The sequence below is a fragment of the Leptopilina heterotoma genome, unplaced genomic scaffold, assembly GCF_015476425.1.
Source record: "Leptopilina heterotoma isolate Lh14 unplaced genomic scaffold, ASM1547642v1 Lhet_14, whole genome shotgun sequence".
NCBI lineage: Eukaryota > Metazoa > Arthropoda > Insecta > Hymenoptera > Figitidae > Leptopilina > Leptopilina heterotoma.
This window is the reverse complement of record NW_025110859.1, coordinates 6,382,587-6,403,523: the sequence shown is the minus strand read 5'-3', so window position 1 is coordinate 6,403,523 and position 20,937 is coordinate 6,382,587. Positions and strand designations below refer to the sequence as shown.

The 20,937-nt window shown below is 22.6% G+C and overlaps 3 protein-coding genes across 4 annotated transcripts in view; all 3 read right to left on the bottom strand.

Moving 5' to 3' along the window:
• The window catches only part of LOC122497849 (probable citrate synthase, mitochondrial), a 20,047-nt gene extending 8,792 nt beyond the window's left edge, over positions 1-11,255 (bottom strand). The window contains exon 1 of the mRNA XM_043605200.1: positions 11,116-11,255. Within this exon, the coding sequence (XP_043461135.1) occupies positions 11,116-11,160 (45 nt within the window). The 5' untranslated portion in view covers positions 11,161-11,255. The remainder of the gene's footprint in view (positions 1-11,115) is intronic.
• Positions 11,116-20,937, bottom strand: LOC122497852. 2 transcript variants are annotated; one of them, XM_043605203.1, is made up of 3 exons: positions 20,687-20,937; positions 20,472-20,600; positions 11,116-11,417 (listed from the first exon to the last, which is right to left on the bottom strand). In XM_043605203.1, exons 1-3 carry the CDS (start codon positions 20,704-20,706, stop codon positions 11,318-11,320), a joined length of 249 nt encoding a protein of 82 aa, XP_043461138.1. In that variant the 5' UTR covers positions 20,707-20,937; the 3' UTR covers positions 11,116-11,317. The 2 variants fall into 2 exon arrangements, with proteins under 2 accessions (XP_043461138.1, XP_043461137.1); XM_043605202.1 differs by lacking the exon at positions 11,116-11,417 and adding an exon at positions 18,576-18,837 and having other exon boundaries at positions 20,687-20,931.
• On the bottom strand, positions 17,988-18,692 carry LOC122497851 (phosphatidylinositol N-acetylglucosaminyltransferase subunit P). Its single transcript, XM_043605201.1, has one exon. It carries the CDS (start codon positions 18,690-18,692, stop codon positions 18,288-18,290), a length of 405 nt encoding a protein of 134 aa, XP_043461136.1. The 3' UTR covers positions 17,988-18,287.

Genomic DNA, 20,937 nt, shown 5'->3' with positions numbered 1-20,937 from the left:
TGTAAATAATTACAGTAGATATTCATATTTACTTATATTATTAAATATTTAATATAAATATTTAGTATTCATATTTTACAAAGTTAAAAGAAAATTAATTAGAGTTTGAAAAAAATGACGAACTTATTGATAAATTGAATCATAATATTGCAATATTTATGCTTTTCAAATTAAATTTGACGCTTTTAGAGCGAGAGAAAAAAGATGATATCACTCGTCACTTTTGACAAATTAATATATCTCATTGCGACTGTAAAAGGAATCAAACACAAACAGACAAACAATGATTTCTTGCTCACAAGTGTCATGAAGATGAGACATTTTAAAGTTCATTATCAATTGATTCTTTACGGAAATTTGATCGACATTTTGTTTTTTTTTTTTTTTAACTAATTCAAAGTTAAAATAAAATATATTACAATAATAAATTTGAATTTTTTCCCGAATTCTAAATATGAATTTAAAAATTTTATTTCTCTATTTTCTCTTCAACAAAAATTACTAATTACATACTCATTTTTAAAATGGGTAATTAAATTAAAAAATTACCTAACCTGACATAAAATATGCATTTTATCATGAATTCATGACGGAAAATTAAATATACATTTAGTGTTAAATTAATGTTCCAATTTAGTGAAATAATTAGAAAAAAACAAGATCTTTTTACTATAATAAGATAAAGGAAAAATGATGAAAAATAAAATATTGTTACTTTTTAAGTTTTTATTATTTATTCCACCCTGCGAATTACAAAAACATAAATCGGTTGATATTAAAAATGATCAAGTCCCAAAGTTATATATATGAATATCTTTTAAACTTTAGATCCAATTAACACAATACTGCACTAAATTTGCAAAGCAGAGTCCGAAGGTTACATTACACGATTGTCTTTAACAATGTTATCACTCTTATCGACTGTCTCGCTTGGCAATATTACGTCTTATGTATGGTATGTTCTATACTCATATCTAACGAGTTTATGTCCGTCACAATTACAACTAATTTTTCCTTCACTTAATTAGTGACATTGAATTTTCACCGCGAATAGATTAAAGTCTATAAAAAGAAATTTGTCTTTGAAAGAAAAAATATTTAAAAATTTTTAATTTATATATATATATATATATATATATATATATATATATATATATATATATATATATATATATATATATATATATATATATATATATATATATATAACACTGACGGTTACTAGGCTTACCAAGTGGTCAGTTGTCAGTATAGTATCGTATCATTTGCATACTAGGAATTACGTAATGTTATTCAGAAACGTTAGATTCAACGACCCCGTCATAATAATTTGACCTTTTCTAAAGGGACGTCCGAAGGTGAGAAAGAAAAGAAAAAAATGCAAATTAATAAAATTTCCCTTTTATGATAAATTTCCTAGTAAGAATTTTGCATTTGGTGTAGAAATTCGAGTACCTATTAAATTCTAAACTCTTGGTGAGAAGAAGTTTTCCATCGCAATCAGAATCCGAATGAAAATCGAATAATAATGAATAAGTTTTTAAAAACGACAATATTATAACTTGTGAACTGTAAAATGCCAAAGGATTATTAAAAAAAAAAAAAAACTTGTAGCGTTCCAGCGGGGCTAAATTATTCATTATATTCTGATAATTACAATAAGGTGGTAAGTACTGTTGTACAATTATAATAATGGAAAAGAAAACTCATCGCCGTTGAATTGATTTAATACCTTTAATACTATACAAAATGTTACATTAGTGGAAAGAAACTACGTCATTGAATATCACGTGACGTGGCAGCGAGACACGTGCTCATAATGTCCACGTGAAATCGCCAGAGCACGTCACACCACAGGAACTCATTCTCTATTATTTCAGAATGACAAAAAATATTCTTAAATCTGTACTCTAATAATATGTTGTGTATACAAATGAGAATATTTTATTTTAAATCAACAAAAATATTTTAACGACCAGTGGACAAATTTATTAAAAATTAACAAATTCAACTATATTTAGGTCCCTGAAATTGGCGTCGAACAATATTTCTTTCACGAAACAGGAAAAAGTGAAATAAATTTTTGGAAGGTCTTCATATTATCCCATGGGCAAAAATAATACATATGTACTCTTATGCGTTATTTTTTTCCCATGGGATAAAATGAAGGTCATCTTCATACATATCAAACAAGTGAATCACTTTTACTCCCTGTCGTCTGCTATTTGAAATCCACGTTTGTGCCTTTGGAATAAAAAATATCGAGTGAGTAACACGGAAATAAATTGCTGTCTTTGCTCCCCTGTTGCTTAATGTCTCTAAAGAGGTAGTTATTAATAAAATAAAGATAAATGAATTATAATTATAAAAGTACTGGAAAAAATTAAATTTATACAATTTATAAGAAAATTCTAAATTTTTGTGTCTTTTTTGTTTGCCTCATAAACTATAAAATTGACAAGAATTTTAATAAAACCCTTCAATTTTTTCTTATTTCTACCAATAATTTCTTTCTAAATAACTTAATTCTTAAACAACTATCATAAAATTATTACTTAGACATTATTTCAATTATTTTTAATATCTACTATTTTAATCAAATTTTCCAAAAGAATTTAATTATTTAAACAACATTTTAATAAATATTTCACATGAATTCAATTATTTAAAAAAAAAAATTAATAAAATTCTTTGCCAGATTTCAATTTTCAATTTTTTAATGAAATTTCTTGATGAAATTTAATTATTTTCAAAAAGTTTTAAAAAATTCTGAGAAATTCAATTATTTAAAAAAAAAAATTTGAATAAAATTCTTCGCAAGAAATTAATTATTTTCATGAATAATAATATTTTTTCCGGAATTCAATTATCTTTACAAATGAAATTTTTTACAGGAATTCAATTCTTTAAAAAATTTTTTATAAAAATTCGTTGCAAGAATTCAATTATTTTCATAAATAATACATTTTTTATGGGAATTCAATTGCTTAAAAAAATTGAATAAATTTGGAAATTGTGAATCTTTATTTTTTTCAATTTGAATAAAGAATTCTTCGCAAGAAATCAATTATTTTCATAAATAATAAAATTTTTCTCGAAAATTCAATTTTTTTAAAAATTTTTGCTATAAAATGCTTTATAAATTTGAAAAATTATGATAAAATTTATCATACAATAAAATTATTTTCGTAAAATATAACATTCTTTCTAAGAATACAGTTCTTCTCGAAAATGTTTATAAAAGTCTTCAAAAGAATTCAATTATTTTCGTAAAATATAAAATTCTTCGAAGCAATTCAATTATTTAAGGAATTTTAATAAAATTCTTCCCAAGAATTCGATTCATTTCAAAAATAAACATTTTCACAGGAATTCAATTATTTAAAGAAAAATTTAATAAAATTCTTCTTCATGTTTCAATTATTTTCCATTTTTTTTTCATGAAACTTCTCGATGGAATTTAATTATTTTTAAAAAATGTTTTAAATTCTGAGAAATTCATTTATTTAAAAAAATTTGAATGAAATTCTTCCCAAGAAATTAATTATTTTCATAAATAATATTTTTTCCGGAATTCAATTATTTCCACAAATAAAATTCTTCACTGGAATTCAATTCTTTAAAAAATTTTTTAATAAAATTTCTTGCAAGAATTGAATTAGTTTAATAAATAACAAAACTTATCGCAGAATTTAAATCATTTTTTTTTACAATTTTAAATAAAATGATAGAAAATTGCATTTATTCTAAATTTTTTTTTTAATTCACCACAAGAATTAAATTATTTTTAAAAATTTTGATAAAACTCTTCATAAAAATTCAATTTTAAGAAACATTTAATTATTTATTTTTTGTATGTAAATAATTGAATTCACGAAAAATTTTCTAATAAAGATTTATTAAAAAATGAATTTCAGGTAAAATATTAGATTATAATCGAATATTAGAAGAGTTATTAAAAGAGTTATTCAAATATTTTCGTAACAATTAAAATTCTTCGAACTAAATCAATTATTTAAGAAATTTTAATAAAATTCTTCCCAAGAATTCACTTTTTTTCAAAAATAAACATTTTTATAGGAATTCAATTATTTAAAAAAAATAAAATTATTAAATTTTTTTTGCAGATTTCAATTATTTTCAATTTTGTAATGAAATTTCTCGATGGAATTTAATTACTTTCAAAAAGTTTTTAAAAAATTCTGAGAAATTCAATTATTTAAAAAAATTTAAATAAAATTCTTCACAATAAAATTAATTATTTTCATAAATAATAATATTTTTCTCCCGAATTCAATTATTTTGACAAATAAAATTCTACACTGGAATTCAATTCTTTGAAAAAATTTTTAATAAAATTCTTTGCAAGAATTCAATTATTTTCATAAATAACAAAACTTATCGCAGAATTTAAATTATTTTTTATACAATTCTTCATAAAAATTCAATTTTTAGAAATATTTAATTATTTAATAAATTATTAATTTTTCTATTTAAATAATTGAATTCTCGAAAAAATTTTTAATAAAAATTGATTAAATAATGAATTTTACTTAAAATTTAAAATTATAATTTGAATATTAAGAGCATTATAGGGTGAATTTTGAGAAATAATTGAATTTTGAAAAGGGTTTACAGGGTGTCTACTATTTTTCAGTTTTTGAATTCCCGGTTATTTCCCGGTTAAAGATATTAACGTTTTTTTTCACCACAAGTATATGATGAAGCATATAACACCTTAAATATTAATGTATAAGTGATAATTTAATATTAATCATAATAAAAAAGTATAAAACAAAAATTTAAAGAACCTAAAAATTTGTTTTTATTTATAAAATAACACCGTTTCATTGTCAATAAATAATTACACTTGAAAAGTATACAGAATTTTACGTAAAATTTATTTTTAAATTATTTAATACCGTACAGGATTTAACAATATTGAACGTCATTCTAAGTAAATCTTTTAAACGTTTTAGTAACAATTTATAAATAAAACAGAAATTAATTTTTTAATTTCAAACACAAGAAAAATTATTTCCTCTAATACTCATTGCTGAGGTAAAATTCTCCGAACAAAAGATTTATTTTTCCCGTAAATTTTTTAATGACCTGATATATCGACCAATGATAGTTGTTTCCTTACATAGTACACGATTTCATAAAAATTTTATTTAGAAATTTCGTTTCCCGGCTATTTCCCGGTTTTCCCGGTTAGTAGACACCCTGGTTTAAAATTAAAATCTTTGAAAATTTGAATTTACAGTTACAATATTCTTATGATATAAAATAATGATTTTATCATTCTGTCATCTTAAATATTTATCATAAAACACGAAGAAAGCGATCACTCTGAGTCGAAGACTCGGAGTGGTCGGTTTCTTCGTGTTTTATAATAATATTCTCATAAGTTATTAAATTTCAGAAGGTTTGTATTTGAACATCTTAATTTCTATAGAAAAATAATAATATTATGATTAAATATTTATTTAAAAAAGAAGTTATTGATGTTTTGGAATAATTTTATAATTAAAGAAATTCACAAATAAATGTAATAGAACATTTTTTTGTGTATCCAATAATTTTTAGAGTGAATCAGAATATTTTTTAGAGTCAGGGAAAAAGTGTAAATTTTGTCTGAAAAATCAGGGAAAAAGAAAATTAATTTTTTGTAGCAACCCTGAAAAAATTTAATTCAGGGAAAATAATAATACTAAATACTGAAAAAAGTCGAAAGAAAATTTAATTGAATATATTGTAGAATGAAATAAACAAAACTTTGACAAGTTTGATGAATTAATAAAGATCTAATTATATATGGGGAAAATTTATTCAAGCAATTGGATCAGTGATAAATTCACCAAATAAGATTAAGACAATTAATCTTGACGTGGTGCAAAAATTAGCAGGCTCGTCCAATGATAAAATCGTCATTTCGCGTATATATATATATTTGCCTCTGACGTCATTCACTTACATCAGTATTATGACAAGCACAATAAAGTGACTTGTATATACATTCAAATCTACACTCTCCGTTAATGCATTATTGAGTCTATGCGCGATAACTTTGAAATTATATAGCAATTAACACTTAATCAATATTGGCCATTATTGAAACAGTTTACATTTTCCTATTCCTTTTTATATTTTCAATTAAATAGAATAACTAAATAGATAAAAACATTGAATATTTTGACAATCTTTTTTAATTTCACCAGTTAATACATTTTCAGACTTCGCACTCGATAATTAATTTAAACAAAATTTTTTTAAATAATTGAATTCTGTTTGATAATTTTATGAATAGTACATAATTGAATTTTACAAAGAATTCTATTAAAATTTTTGACAATAATTTGGTATTTTATTAAATGGTTTTGAAAATAATTGAAAATAATTCCTAAAAAGCATTTTATTATTTATGAAAATAATTGAATTCGTGTGAAGGATTTTATTAGAATTGTTTAAAATAATTGGATTTCCAAGAAGAAATTTATTACTTTTAAAAATAATTGAATTCTTGTGATAAATATTGTTATTTATGAAAAAAATTGAATTTCGCAAATAATTTTATTAAAATGCCTCAAAATAATTGAATTTCTGGGAATAATATTTTATTATTTATCGACATAATTGTGTTCATCAAAGAATTAAAAAGAAACATTTTTTTTAAATAATTGATTTTTTGTATATTGAAATCAAATTTTTCAGAATAATTACATTTTTTTGAGCAATTCCTGTAAAATTGTATTAAAAAAAAAAATTGAAATCCTGCTATGAATTTAATTATTTATGAAAATTATTGAATAGTTGTTAAGAATTTTATTAAAATTTTCAATAATAATAATTGAATTCCTGAGAAGAATTTTATTATTTATGAAAATAATTGAATTATTGCGAAAATTTTTATTAAAATGCTTAAAAAGAATTGAATTCCTGTGAAAAATTCTAATTTTTTTGTAAATAATTGAATTCTTCCAAAGAATTTTAATAAAACATTTTTTCGAGGAAATGAAATTAAAGTTTTAAGAATAATTACATTTTTTTTGAGCAATTCCTGTAAAATTATATTACAAAAATTTGAAATCCTATACGATGAATTTTATTATTTATTAAAATAATTGAAAAATTTATAATAATTTAAAATTTTTTAAAATAATTGAATTCCTGTGAAAAATTTTATTATTTATGAAAATAATTGAATTATTGCGAAAAAATTTATTAAAATGTTTAAAAAAAATTGAATTTCTGTGAAAATTTTTTTTTTTTAATAATTGAATAATTTATAAGAATTTTATAAACTTTATTTTAAATAATTAATTTTTTCGACATAAAATAGAGAAAATTTTATTTTAAATAATTGAATTCTTGTGGAAAATTTTATTTGTGATAATAAAAATTGAATTTTTCTATTAATTAATTTAAAATGGTATTGAAAATAATTGAAATTCTTCGATGAGCTTTATTAATTTTTTTTTTTAAATAATTGAATTCTTTTGCGAAATTTCATGAAAATAGTAGATATTGAAAATAATTGAATTTCGAATATTTTTTGAAATTAATTGAATCTTTTTAAAGAATTGGATCTTATAATTTTGTAGAATAGGTTTCAACCATTTTGCACCAAAATGCATATTTTAAGAAATATTTAAAGGGTTCCATACTTTTGCCACACCTTGTATATATAAATTTCAATGTCGTCTGATTAAATAGACACTTAGTGTTTTAGAAACGACCAATCAAATATTAGGCATGTGTTAGGGTTCTCAACATTTACCCTTGAGAAACGAGGTAATAAATCGTTTCTTTCCTGGACCAGTGTGCACTGGTAATAGTTATACATATTCCATTAGATCAGCATTTTGTCTCCTTCCTTTTCTTTTTCTCTTCAAATTTCAAATTAAACTATTTATTTTCAAATTCATTCTCATGGAAATTTTTTATTTCATTATTGTAAAAATTTTTTTTTTTCTCTCTAAAGAAAAATATGAAACCAACTAAGTCCACAAGTTTCAGTGAGAAAAAAAGATGAGAATGGAAAAGAAGGACATTATAACTGCTGACCTGTTTCTTAAAGTGAAAGGTCTGGAAAATTCGTTAGAACATCATAATATATCTAAAAAAAACCGGTTTTCAAACTTATTCCAACGTAGAGGAAAAATTCCAAAATTATCTACAAAGAAGGAAAATCTTATAAAATTACAAAAAAAAAAAGAAAAGAGAAAAGAAGTATAATTCGAGAAAAATTATAATTCTCTTATAATCAATTATCATGACTTTTCTACATTATTAATTCTCTGATGAAAGATAATCAATTTCCGAATGCGATATACAAAGAAAATAATTCGAGCGATGAAAAATCGTTTGATAACCTTGATCGATAAGAAATTTTATCAATAATTTATCCATAAACATCAATTAAAAACATTCCTTTATCATTGCGCTAAAAAATGAAAAGAAAAATCCAATAGAAGTATTTTTTTTTCTTTTTCTTCTTCTTCTCAAAAAGAAGAAAATAGAAAAAAAAATTTCTGATAATTTTTAAACATAGGAAGTAAAAAAAATTTTTTCTACATTTTTCTTTATGCAAATAATATTGTCATGAACTTGAATTCGAACGATTAAAGTTACACGCCTGTCAATCTTCATGAAATGTGCACGAGGCTTAATATCGTAATTACTGACAATCAAATTTATCCATAAAATCAACACTTGCGAATTAAACTTTTTTTTTGAAACTAAAATTTAGAAATCCATTTTTTAATTATAATATCTGTTTAATTTTTAATTCATTAAATTTTTAAAATTGAATAACTTTTTTTAATGTTAATAGAACATTACTAATTACTTGAATAACATTTGCTTTTTACGAGTAATAATTTTACTTGGAAGAAGAATGAAAAAAAAATGAAAATACAATTTTGCATAAAGTACAAAAAGGATTTCAGTCGATGCTTTAGAAAAACAGGTAACTAAAATAATGTGTTACGAGATATAAGAGCGAACAAGGTCAAACGACTGTTAGATAATAAGTCGAACAAGAAAAAAAAAACCTAAACGAATGTTTGCCAAACTTTAATTTGAATAGATTCGTAGAGATATTTATTCTTAGCTTTAATTATTAGATCAATATGTGCATTTTGATTAATATCCGAGAGATTTATTATCGAATAATAAGGAAAAAGTTCGTGTCAACGTTTTTTTCCCCCCCAACACAATAAATACAGAAAAAAATACGTGAGATAAAATAAATTATAAATTTTCTATTGTTAGTTCTTAGTTATCTAGAATTATTAATATTCACTTTAAAAAAAAAATAATTTTAATTTTTTCAATCAATTCTACACTTGGAAAATAAACAATCAAAAAGGATAAGATGAGGTAACTTATATTGTTTTAGCGAAAACATAAATTGAATTATTCCTCAGGTGACATCTAATCAAAATCTGGTTCACCAGAACAGCAGTTTTTTAACCTCGATGGATCTCTAAACTTAGATTTCCTTGCCAGATTGAAGTGCCAACTTCTTCAATGAACAACGAAAACACACTGATTCTCACGAACAAGATAAATTAAGATTTACTTCCAAGTCAAGGTGAACATATCAACAAAGTTACAAAGAGATTATGTATGTGCGAAAAATTCTCGCGAAATTCAGTAAATTTTCCATTCTCCTTCAATTTTCTTTTTAATTCAGTATTTTTTAAAAATCCAAATATTATTTCTATTCTTATCAATGGGAGTACTAGGCTATTGAATTCGAGCAAGGTAATAAATAAATAGACATTTTCTATTAGCAGAAAAAAAAGAAGAAAATATACTCGGAATCTAATATCCATTATGGATTTATTTTTAGAACAGAGAAAATATTATGTCAAATGTTCTAGATTTCTGGTCCATATCTATAAGGTCTTGTGTCAAAAAGAAGAAATAGAATTTTGCTAACATGACACAAAGTAACAATGAATTTGCAATTACATAATGATTTCCTCGCCTTATCGATTTCATTCACGGGAAATGACCGCACAACATTTTTTTCTATCTTATAGCACAAAATTACATCGATATTAAAAAGGGAATTGTTTTAAACGTAAATTAATTAAATTAACAATAAAGAATTAAAAAAATAAAAAACAAATACAAATTTACAAATCTTTACCGTGCCAATTCAAAAGGAGATTCGTATTGTATAAAGTTCACCGAGATATGAAAACTGAAATCACATTAGTCGCATTGATGAATAAAAAAAAGATATAAATAAAATTGAAATATTCAAATTTTATTATAAAATTAGATTCCGCCATTTGAAAAATAATTGACGTGTTTGCGTCGATAATGTAGAAAACACGGAAAATCTTTATTTTCATTTATTATGTAAATCTTTTTCTCTCTTTATTAATTCTAATGATTAATCGTTTCTCGATTTTCCTAAAATACCTCAAATACCTAAAGTACTTCTGATTCATGAAAAAATACATCATGGATTTTGAAAAATTTTCCATTATATAATATTGAAAAAGCGAATTTTCTTTCTTTTCTTTATTCGAAGAAAAAAAATTAGAACAATTATAATTTTACTTTTTTGTAATCTGAAGGGGAAAAATCGGTAAAAAAATTGATAACATACGTGACAAACATAATTTTAAAAAGGAGAAATAGAAGTAAAGAACGATTTTTTCCTGAATCAGATTTGATATGTAACACATGATTTCAAGCATCGTGGAAGATTTGAGAATTCACCCTCAGAATAAACGAAGCGTAAACTATTCCACGCTAAAGGTTTCTACGATCGATAAAATTTAGTGAAAAAAACGAATGTAAAAAAACAATCGACTTTGAATGAAATACAAACATTCGAAGCCTTTTTGAAGAGAATGAAATTAATAATTCTAAATTTGAAACAAGAAAAAGGTAATTTTCCAAAACTCCTGATAAGAATTTCATACAGAACCATAAAGTGTTCTATTATAGAATAGAAGCGTTCGAATTTCGCCACCGGAAGAGAGCTTTTTTTTCCATTATTAAACCACGAGGATTCAAAAAAGTGATGATTCAAAAATGGTAAATTTGAATTTCAAAGAGAGAATTTAATTTTTCTCCCTTTTCACGTACCTGCAGCTCCAAGCATCGCCTCGTGCTATAACGGAAAAGTGCCATTGTCCTTAATAATCCTGTGAGTGTGTCCTGTTCTGTTTCTTCTTCAACCAACTAAAGCGACCCGAATACGCGGAGCTCTGGCGCCCAACTCGATCGGTGAAATCTCTTCTCTTTTTGCCCCTGCTGCTCACTACTCACGTTTATCAACGCATGCGCTTCAATTCCGAAAAAGGTCGAGCAAGCGCAACGAGTAATTAAAATACTTAATTCCGATTGGAGAAATATCCTTTGACGTGTCCATCACGAATCCACGACACCTTTAAAAAAAAGAAATTCAATTTTAAAATTCAGCTTTTTTCAATAAATAACATTTGGCAGATTATTCTATATTTTTAAAATAAAGCCCAAGTTTCCTTAGTCCTCTAAAATATCAATTTTTTCTAAAGAAATTCCTTTGCCTTTATTTTAGTTAATAAAAGAAAAAAATAATAAAATTAATTTACAGGGTTACCACAAAAATTTAATTTTCTTTTTCCCTGATTTCTAGATAAAAATATGACTTTTTCCCTGACCCTGAAGAATATTCTGATTCACTTCAAAAAATTATTAGATCCTCAAAAAAATGTTCTATTACATTTATTTACAAATTTCTTTAGTTGTAAAATTATTCGAAAACATCAATAACTTCTATTCTAAATGAATATTTAATTATTATTATTTTTCTATAGGAATTAAGATTCTCAAATACAAACCTTCTGAAATTCAATAACTTATGAGAATATTATTATAAAACACGAAGAAACCGACCACTCACACCCTTTTCTAAAATTCAATTATTTCTAAAAATTCACGCTATAATTAATATTCAAATTATAATTTTAAATTTTAAGTAAATTATTTAATCAATTTTTATAAAAAAATTTTTAGAGAATTCAATTATTTAAATACAAAAATAAATAATTTGAATATTTTTAAAATTGATTTTTATAAAAAAATTTTTAGAGAATTCAATTATTTAAATACAAAAATAAATAATTTGAATATTTTTAAAATTGAATTTTTATGAAGAATTTTATCAAAATTTTTAAAAATAATTGAATTCTTTCGGTGAATTTAAAAAAAATAATTTAAGAATAAATGCAATTTTCTATCATTATATTTAAAATTGTATAAAAAATAATTTAAATTCTGCCATAAGCTTTTGTCATTTATGAAAATAATTGAATTCTTGCAACGAATTTTATTTGTGAAAATATAATTGAAGTCCAAAGAAAAATATTATTATTTATGAAAATAATTAATTTCTTGTAAAGAATTTTATTCAAATTTTTTAAAATAATAATTGAATTTTTCAGAATTTTTTAAAAATTTTGCAAAATAATTAAAATCCATCGAGAAATTTCATTAAAAAAAATTGAAATTAATTGAAATCTGTCGAAGAATTTTATTAAAATTTTTTTAAATAATTGAATTCCTGTGAAAATGTTTATTTTTGAAAAGAATTGAATTCTTGGGAAGAATTTTATTAAAATTCTTTCGAAAATTCAATTATTTCTAACAATTTACGCTATAATGCTTTTAATATTCAATTATAATTTAAAATTTTAAGTTGAATTCATTTTTTAATCAATTTTTTATAGAAAATTTTTCGTGAATTCAATTATTTTAATACAAAAATTAATAATTTATTAAATAATTAAATATTTTTTAAAACTGAATTTTTATGAAGAATTTTATCAAAATTTTTAAAAATAATTGAATTCTTTTGGTGAATTTAAAAAAAAATTTAGAATATATGCAATTTTCTATCATTTTATTTAAAATTGTAAAAAAATGATTTAAATTCTGCGATAAGTTTTGTTATTTATGAAACTAATTGAATTCTTGCAAGAAATTTTATTAAAAAATTTTTTAAAGAATTGAATTCCAGTAAAGAATTTTATTTGTGGAAATAATTGAATTCCGCACGCAGAGAAATGGTTTTTGAAAACCAAGTTAAAAACGCTATTTCACATAGTAAAATATCGAATCGTTATGAGATATAATTAAAAAAACTACCAGTTCTAATATTAAGTACTATTTCATGATTAATAGTGCTATTTGTACATAGTAGAAATTACCATTTTTTAAAAATGGTATCTTGAATTATTTTACATAGTTTTTTTAACTATGACGCGTTAGATGTTTTGCAAAGTGTGTAGTTATTTCAGTTAATGCTTTAAAGTATCTTTTACTAAAGTATACAAAGTATGGAATATTATTTTAAATACATCAAATACAATTTAAGAAAAGGAGAAAATATTATTTACAATACGGCAATTATGATGCTAGTCAGTCAAAATAGTATCTTACATAACGAAAACTCTCCATTAAAAAGTGTTTTATAACATTAATGCATATTATTTTATGCCATTAGAAATAACTAAAAATGTGTATTTATAATAGCAGTAAGTTCTACTTGTTGTAGGAGTTTATACTATTTCACATAGTAAAGAAATCAAGGAGAAAAATTGCTTCTTAACGTCTGAATATAATAGCTGCAAGACCCTTGCGCTATGAGTGGACCGTACTATTTCACATAGTAAAAGATCTTTTACTATGTGAAATAGTACGGTCCACTCATAGCGCATGGGTCTAAGACCTACTAAACCAAGTTAACGCACTGATTCAATGAATAACTGAAATTCTTTTTTTACATGGTGGACATTACCATTTTACACTGTGAAATTACATGTGTTCACAACACAGTACATTTTTTTTGTAATAGAAATGGCCATCAGCATCGTTTTTAGTTCTAAAAATAGACTTTCTGTATACCAACGTGTACTGTATACATTCAGTCGTCTCTGAAAACTCTAAACTTAAAGACGTTATTCGTAAAATTATTTTAAATTAAAATTTTTATTATTTAAATTTAATAAAACATGCATAAAAAATTAAAAAGTGAAATAAATGTTTAAACTTTTCGCGAAAAAATCGTTATTTTAAGTACTTTTTGATTTATACATGAACATATATATAGTATAGTGTTGAATGTTGGCGTCATGACGCCAAAAATGTCCTGAAATACTAAAGGCGCTATCGAATTTAAGGTAAATATTTAAAAATTATAGTACTATTAAATTAGTTAATATTTAATTAATTAATTAAAGTTACACAAATTAACACTGCTTTCTGAACATGTAACTTGGAACTATTAGTATGTCTGTATACAGGATATTTGAATATTCTATATATATTTTATTTAATAAATGCTGACTTTATTTAATTTTACAGACGCTCAAGATGCAGTGCTTTTACACCTTTTGTCTACCATGATCACACCAACACAGATGAAGTACGGATCAACAAACGAAAAGCGAAAAACTAACCAAGGTGCAGCAGTTTAGTTTGGAAAAAGTTTATAAATGGTACAGTTAGTCATTTGAAAACATTGAATACATTGCTAAAAAGTGAATTTAATTTTTAAGATGACGTCAGTTTTTTCGTAAAAAAATGAGCAATTTGAAATTGTGTAATTATAAGCGCAAGACTACAAATTGAAACCATTATAATTAAGTGTATTCATTATTTTAAACTTTTGCTGTGTATATATTTATTTTAGATTAATAAAAATTATTATTGATGATTTAAATTAAAAATTTTACTTTTAATTTATTAAAACTTTTGTTTCTAGCAATTTCAGTTATTCCACAAAATTACAATCCTTATTTAAAATAGTTAAAATTTCCATGAATTAGTGAAATTTGACTGAGAATCAGTGACTCTATTCTCGCGATTTGAATCAGTGAAATTTCACTGAAGATCAGTTAAAAATGATTGAAATTTCAGTCATTTTTCACTGATTGGCCAATTAAAAAATATCTGAAATTTTCAATATGTGTGACATAAATTTTCAGTAGTTTTTTAATTGTCGAATCAGTAGAAAATGACTGAAATTTCAGTTATTTTTAACGGATTTTCAGTGAAATTCGACTGAATTGTCTGAAGACAATTTTACATTATGTTCAAAGTCATTTAGCACTAGCGTCGTGCACTATTAAAATAGTGGAGTTTACCATGTGGTTCATCGCGCAGTCATTCATTTAAAATAGTGGAGATTACCATGAGGCATAGCGCGCTAGTCTTTCTCTCATAGTGGAGTTTACCATGATGCATAGCGCGCTAGCCTTTCTCTCATAGTAGGTTCAAGTATTTGGAATTGTTATATTTTCTAGGCGGAAAAGTTACCTTTACTATTTAACCAAGTTCCAAAAATATTTACATAGTTGGAACTAATATAATTAATAATATCAAATACTTTGATACCATAGTACAAAATACTCAATAAAATATTACACTTTACGATTAACTCGATGTGTCACGAAAATACTATGTGAAATAGTTTCAGCTTCTATTTTTAATAGTAATTTTAACTGAAAATTTTTCTCCGTGCGGAAAAAATATTATTTATGAAAGTAATTATTTTCTTGCAAAGAATTTCATTCAAATTTTTTTAAATAATTGAATTTCTCAGAATTTAAAAAAAAAATTTTTTAAATAATTAAATTCCATCGAGAAGTTTCATGAAAAAAATGGAAAATAATTGAAATATGAATAAGAAGAATTTTATTCAAATTTTTTTTTTAATAATTGAATTCCTGTGAAAATGTTTATTTTTGAAAAGAATTGAATTCTTGGGAAGAATTTTATTAACATTTCTTAAATAATTGAATTGCTTCGAAGAATTTTATTTTTTACGAAAATAATTGAATTGTTTTCAAGACTTTTATAAACATTTTCGAGAATAACTGTATTCTTAGGAAGAATGTTATATTTTACGAAAATAATTGTACCTATTGTATGATCAATTTTATTATAATTTTTCAAATTTATAAAGCATTTTATTGTAAAAATTTTTAAAATAATTGAATTTTCGAGAAAAATTTTATTATTTTTGAAAATAATTAATTTCTTGCGAAGAATTCTTTATTCAAATACAAATAAATAAAGATTCACAATTTTCAAATTTATTCAATTTTTTTTTAAATAACTGAATTCCCATAAAAAAATGTATTATTTGTGAAAATAAATGAATTCTTGCAACGAATTTTTTAAAAAAATTTTTTAAAGAATTCAATTCTTGTAAAAAATTTCATTTGTAAAGATAATTGAATTCTGAAAAAAATATTATTATTCATGAAAATAATTAATTTCTTGCGAAGAATTTTATTCAAATTTTTTTAAATAATTGAATTTCTCAGAATTTGATAAAACTTTTTGAAAATAATTAAATTTCGTCAAGAAATTTCATTAAAAAAATGAAAATAATTGAAATCTGGCGAAGAATTTAATTAATTTTTTTTAAATAATTGAATTTCTGTGAAATATTTATTAAAATGTTGTTTAAATAATTAAATTCTTTTGGAAAATTTTATTAAAATAGTAGATATTAAAAATAATTGAAATAATGTCTAAGTAATAATTTTTTTATAGTTCTTGAAGAATTAAGTTATTTAAAAATAAATTGTTGTCAAAAATAGAAAAAATTGAAGGTTTTGTATTAGAATTCTTGACAATTTCATAGTTTATGAGGCAAACAAAAAAGACTCTAAAATTCAGAATTTTCTTATAAATTATAAAAATTTAATTTTTTCCAGTACTTTTAATAAAAATCCCTGACTTTTGCCCTCGCTTTTCTCTAATTCCCTTGACAAATTCTAATTTCCCTGACTTTTCCATGAATTCCCTGACCTGTGGCAACCCTGGTTTCAGATTTTTAAGTGTATTTAGTAAGATTAAATATTTTTTTCTCGAATAAGTCATTGTTTTTATTCAATATTTTGTTAATTATTTAATTATATTTTTTCGATATTTCAAACTTAAAGAATTTATGAAAATTTTGACTCACCACAATGTAGATCATCTTAATGAAAAAGCACGTTTTTACGTTTTAACATTTATACCCAATGTCACATTCTATTGAGTATAACCTTGATTTTTATCAATAATAAAAAACAAAAAGTTTTTGAACTTATGAACATTTTGTTTCCTCACGGAGGGAGCAGATGAATTCCATATCTCATCACAGATATTTTCATGATCTATTGGGATTCGGTTAATACTCGTTGTGTTAATACTTCTTTTCAGAAAGACATATATAATATAAAAACAAATGACAATCACAAACAGCACGACGCTGTTTGTTTAAATATTTTATATTACCTATATTAAATTAAATATTAATTAAAATTATTTAAATACAAAAAGTAAATAATTTATTAAAAATGGAATGTTTTTTAAAATTGAACTCTCATTTAAAGAATTTTATCAACAAATTTTTAAATAGGTAATTAAAATTCCTTTGACGAATTTCAATAAAATTTTTAAGAATAATTTCATTTTTCGTGAAATTAGATTAAAATTATATTAAAAATAATTGAACCACTGTAAAAAAAATTTGATTGAATTGAGAAAAGTTTTTTAAAATAATTGAAATTTTCGCCAATAATTTTATTAAATTTTATTGAAAATAATTAAATTTTGAAGAAAAATGTTATTATTCATAAAGATAATTGAAATTTTGACAAGAATTTTTTTTTAAACTTTTGACCATAATTTAATATCTGCGAAGAATTTTATTACTTCTAAAAATAATTGAATTATTGAGACGAATTTTATTAAAATTTCTTTTTAAATAATTGAATTCTTTTGTGAAATTTTATTTAAATGGTAGACATTGAAAATAATTGAATTTTGACAAATTTTTGAAATTTATTAAATTTCTTCAAAGAATTTTATGAAAATTATTTTGAAAAAAATTGTATTGTTACAAAGAATTTCATTATCTACTGAAATAATTCAATTTTTTGATGAAATTTAATTAAAAATGTATTAAAAATAATTGATTTTATTATTAAAAATATTTGATTAGTTTTATTATTTATGAAAGTAATTGAATTCCTAAAAAAGAATTTTATTATTTACAAAAATAATTAAGGGGGTAGATGCCATCTACCATTGACTATTTTTACAATCTTTTTAAGAAACAAGTTCGACGCTGTAGAATTTCTTTTCTTTCAAAATGGTTTCCACGATCAATTTAATTAAAAATGATTAAATTGATTTGCCGATTATATATAAAAAAATATATAAACTTGAAATTAATTCAATGATTTTGAATCTTTCTTTCCCTCATTCCACTTTATTTAAATTTGATCGTTCTCATTATCATCAGGGAAGTACAAAGTTCTACAAACTTGAGTTATCGGTATGTCAGAAATTGGCGGTATGCCACCAGTGGTAGTTTTGCATTCCAAAACAGAATATTTATCAGTGATTGTCCTTATATCATCAATATCTGGAGTAAGTAACATATTAATCGCAGGATAAATAACAAATCCAAATAGTAAAATTGCAAATATTGCCCAAACGGGAATAGCAACTGCCCAATATTTTGAAGGCCAATAAGTCAAACCTAAATAATCATTTAAAAACTCTTCGGGAACAAATGCCCAAATTAAATAAAGTAAAATTAATAAATTTGAACTTATATATAATGCATATCCATAAACTGATCTCGGTGCATAAGGAGCCGGCGTATGTTCAGCCATTTTATAAATTGATTATAAATTATTTTTACATTGTTAATAATCATTCGGTTTGAATTGTATAATTGTATCTAAAACAAGAAGTAGACTATCAAAATATGATGTTAATGCTGTTCGCAATTTGCTTGCCTTTTGTCCAGTAAATGTTCTGTAAATAAACATTTATTTCAGTTAAACTTGTGAATAGAATTCTAATTTTACTTAATTTTCATTTCAATTTTATCACTTCGAAAATATTTCATTTATATTATCTTGAGAATACAGGGCTCGAACCAGTGAAAGTATTTAAAAATACGGAATTTACGGACCAAAAATAAAAAATTACGGAACAATTACTGCCAAAAATATTATAACCAGTCCAATTATTATTTTTAGGAATTTTTAAATAAAATTCTTCTTTAAATCGATTATTTTTAATAATTTTTGCAAAAGTTCTTTGACAATTTTTAAATCCATTTGTTTACAATATTCAATTATTTCTAAAAATTCACGCTATAATGATTTTAATATTCAATTATTATCTAAAATTTTAACTGAAATTCATTTTTAAATCAATTTTTTTAAAGAATATTTAAAAAAAGAAGAATTCTTTTTAAAGAATATTAAAGTAAGAATACAAGAATTCAATTATTTAAATACAAAAATAAATAATTTATTGAGTAATTGAATATTTCTTAAAATTTAATTCCAATAAAGAATTTTATCAACTAATTTTTAAATAATTTAATTCTCTTGACAAATTTTAATAAAATTTCTAAGAATAATTTCATTTTACGAGAAATTTGATGAAAATTGTATTAAAAATAATTGAAATTCTACAAAGAATTTTATTATAATTTTTTAAAATAATTGAATTTCTGCAATAACTTGTAACTTTTCCAAAATAAACTATTTTTTCGTGTTTTTAACTAAAATTCTTTAATAATCCATTATTTTTAATAATTTTTGAAAAAGTTCTTTGAGAATCCTTTTAATGTTGAATTATAATCTAAAATTTTAAGTGAAATTTATTTTTAAATTTATTTTTATTAGAAAATACTACGAGAATTCAATTATTTACTTATTTCTTTATTTTACAATTACATATTTAAATACCTACAAAGAAAAAACAATTTATTGAAGAATTGAATGTTTTTTAAAATTTAATTCTCATAAAGAATTTTATCAACAAATTTTTAAATAATTGCAGAATTCTTTTGACGAATTTTAATATAATTTTTAAGAATAATTACATTTTTCGTGGAATTCGATTAAAATTGTATTAAAAATAATTGAAATTCAGAATTGAGTTTTATTATTTACGAAAAGAATTGAATTCCTGTAAAAATTTTATTATTTACGAAAATAATTGAATTCCTGTAAAAATTTTATTATTTATGAAAATAATTTAATGATTGCGAAGAAATTTATAAAAAAAATTTGTAAATTATTGAATTCCTGTGAAATTTTTATTATTTTATGAAAATAATTAAAGGTTTTGCGTTGAAGTTTATTACATTTTTTCTCAATAATTGAATTCTTTTCGAAAAGTTTATTAAAATAGTAGATATTAAAAATCATTGAATTCAGGAAAAATTTTGAAAAAATAATTGAAATTTTCGCCAAGAATTCTATTATTTCTAAAGAAAATTGAAATTTTGTCGAGAATTTTAAAATTCTTGAACTGACTTTTACGGACCTTTGCGGAATTTACGGACCTAGTTCGAGCGGTTCGAACCATGTGAGAATAAAAAATTATATTTTATTAAAAAATTTTATCACTTTTTTAGAGAAACAACTTACGCTTCTACAGAATTATCGTTGACACTCAAAATTCTTGTAGTACCACTTCTTCGAGGCCCTTTATCAACACTTATAACATCATAAATTATTTTTGCATCAGTGACTGTAGGAAATGATGTTGATACTTTTCTGTCAAATTATATTTTTATAATTATTCAACAAACGAAACTTCATGTAATTAATTAATGAATATAAAGTTAAATTAAAATTTATACATTTGATACTTGTCACTCATGTCGTTTCTTGTCTCAAGTATTACAAAAACACTTGAAAATCTTTTTGTCACAGCAATTCCAATTGAATTTTCTTTTTAATATGAATCTTTTACATTAATTCTATAAAAAAAAATGTGAAAACTTGATATATACTTAAAACTTTAAAAAAGATATATTACTCATATTACTCAAGCAAACAGACACCGCATATATTAATAGGTTATGTTTTTTTGTTGATTAAGGGCGAAGTC

Bases quoted from the DNA above. Each gene is read 5' to 3' on its own strand.
- LOC122497851 (XM_043605201.1), bottom strand. From the start codon at position 18,692: ATGGCTGAACATACGCCGGCTCCTTATGCACCGAGATCAGTTTATGGA.
- LOC122497852 (XM_043605202.1), bottom strand. From the start codon at position 20,706: ATGAGTGACAAGTATCAAAT. The intron at 20,601-20,686 runs GTATAAATTTTA...ATAATTTGACAG, and splicing joins ATGAGTGACAAGTATCAAAT to AAAAGTATCAACATCATTTC. The intron at 18,838-20,471 runs GTAAGTTGTTTC...GTTTATTTACAG, and splicing joins AACGATAATTCTGTAGAAGC to AACATTTACTGGACAAAAGG.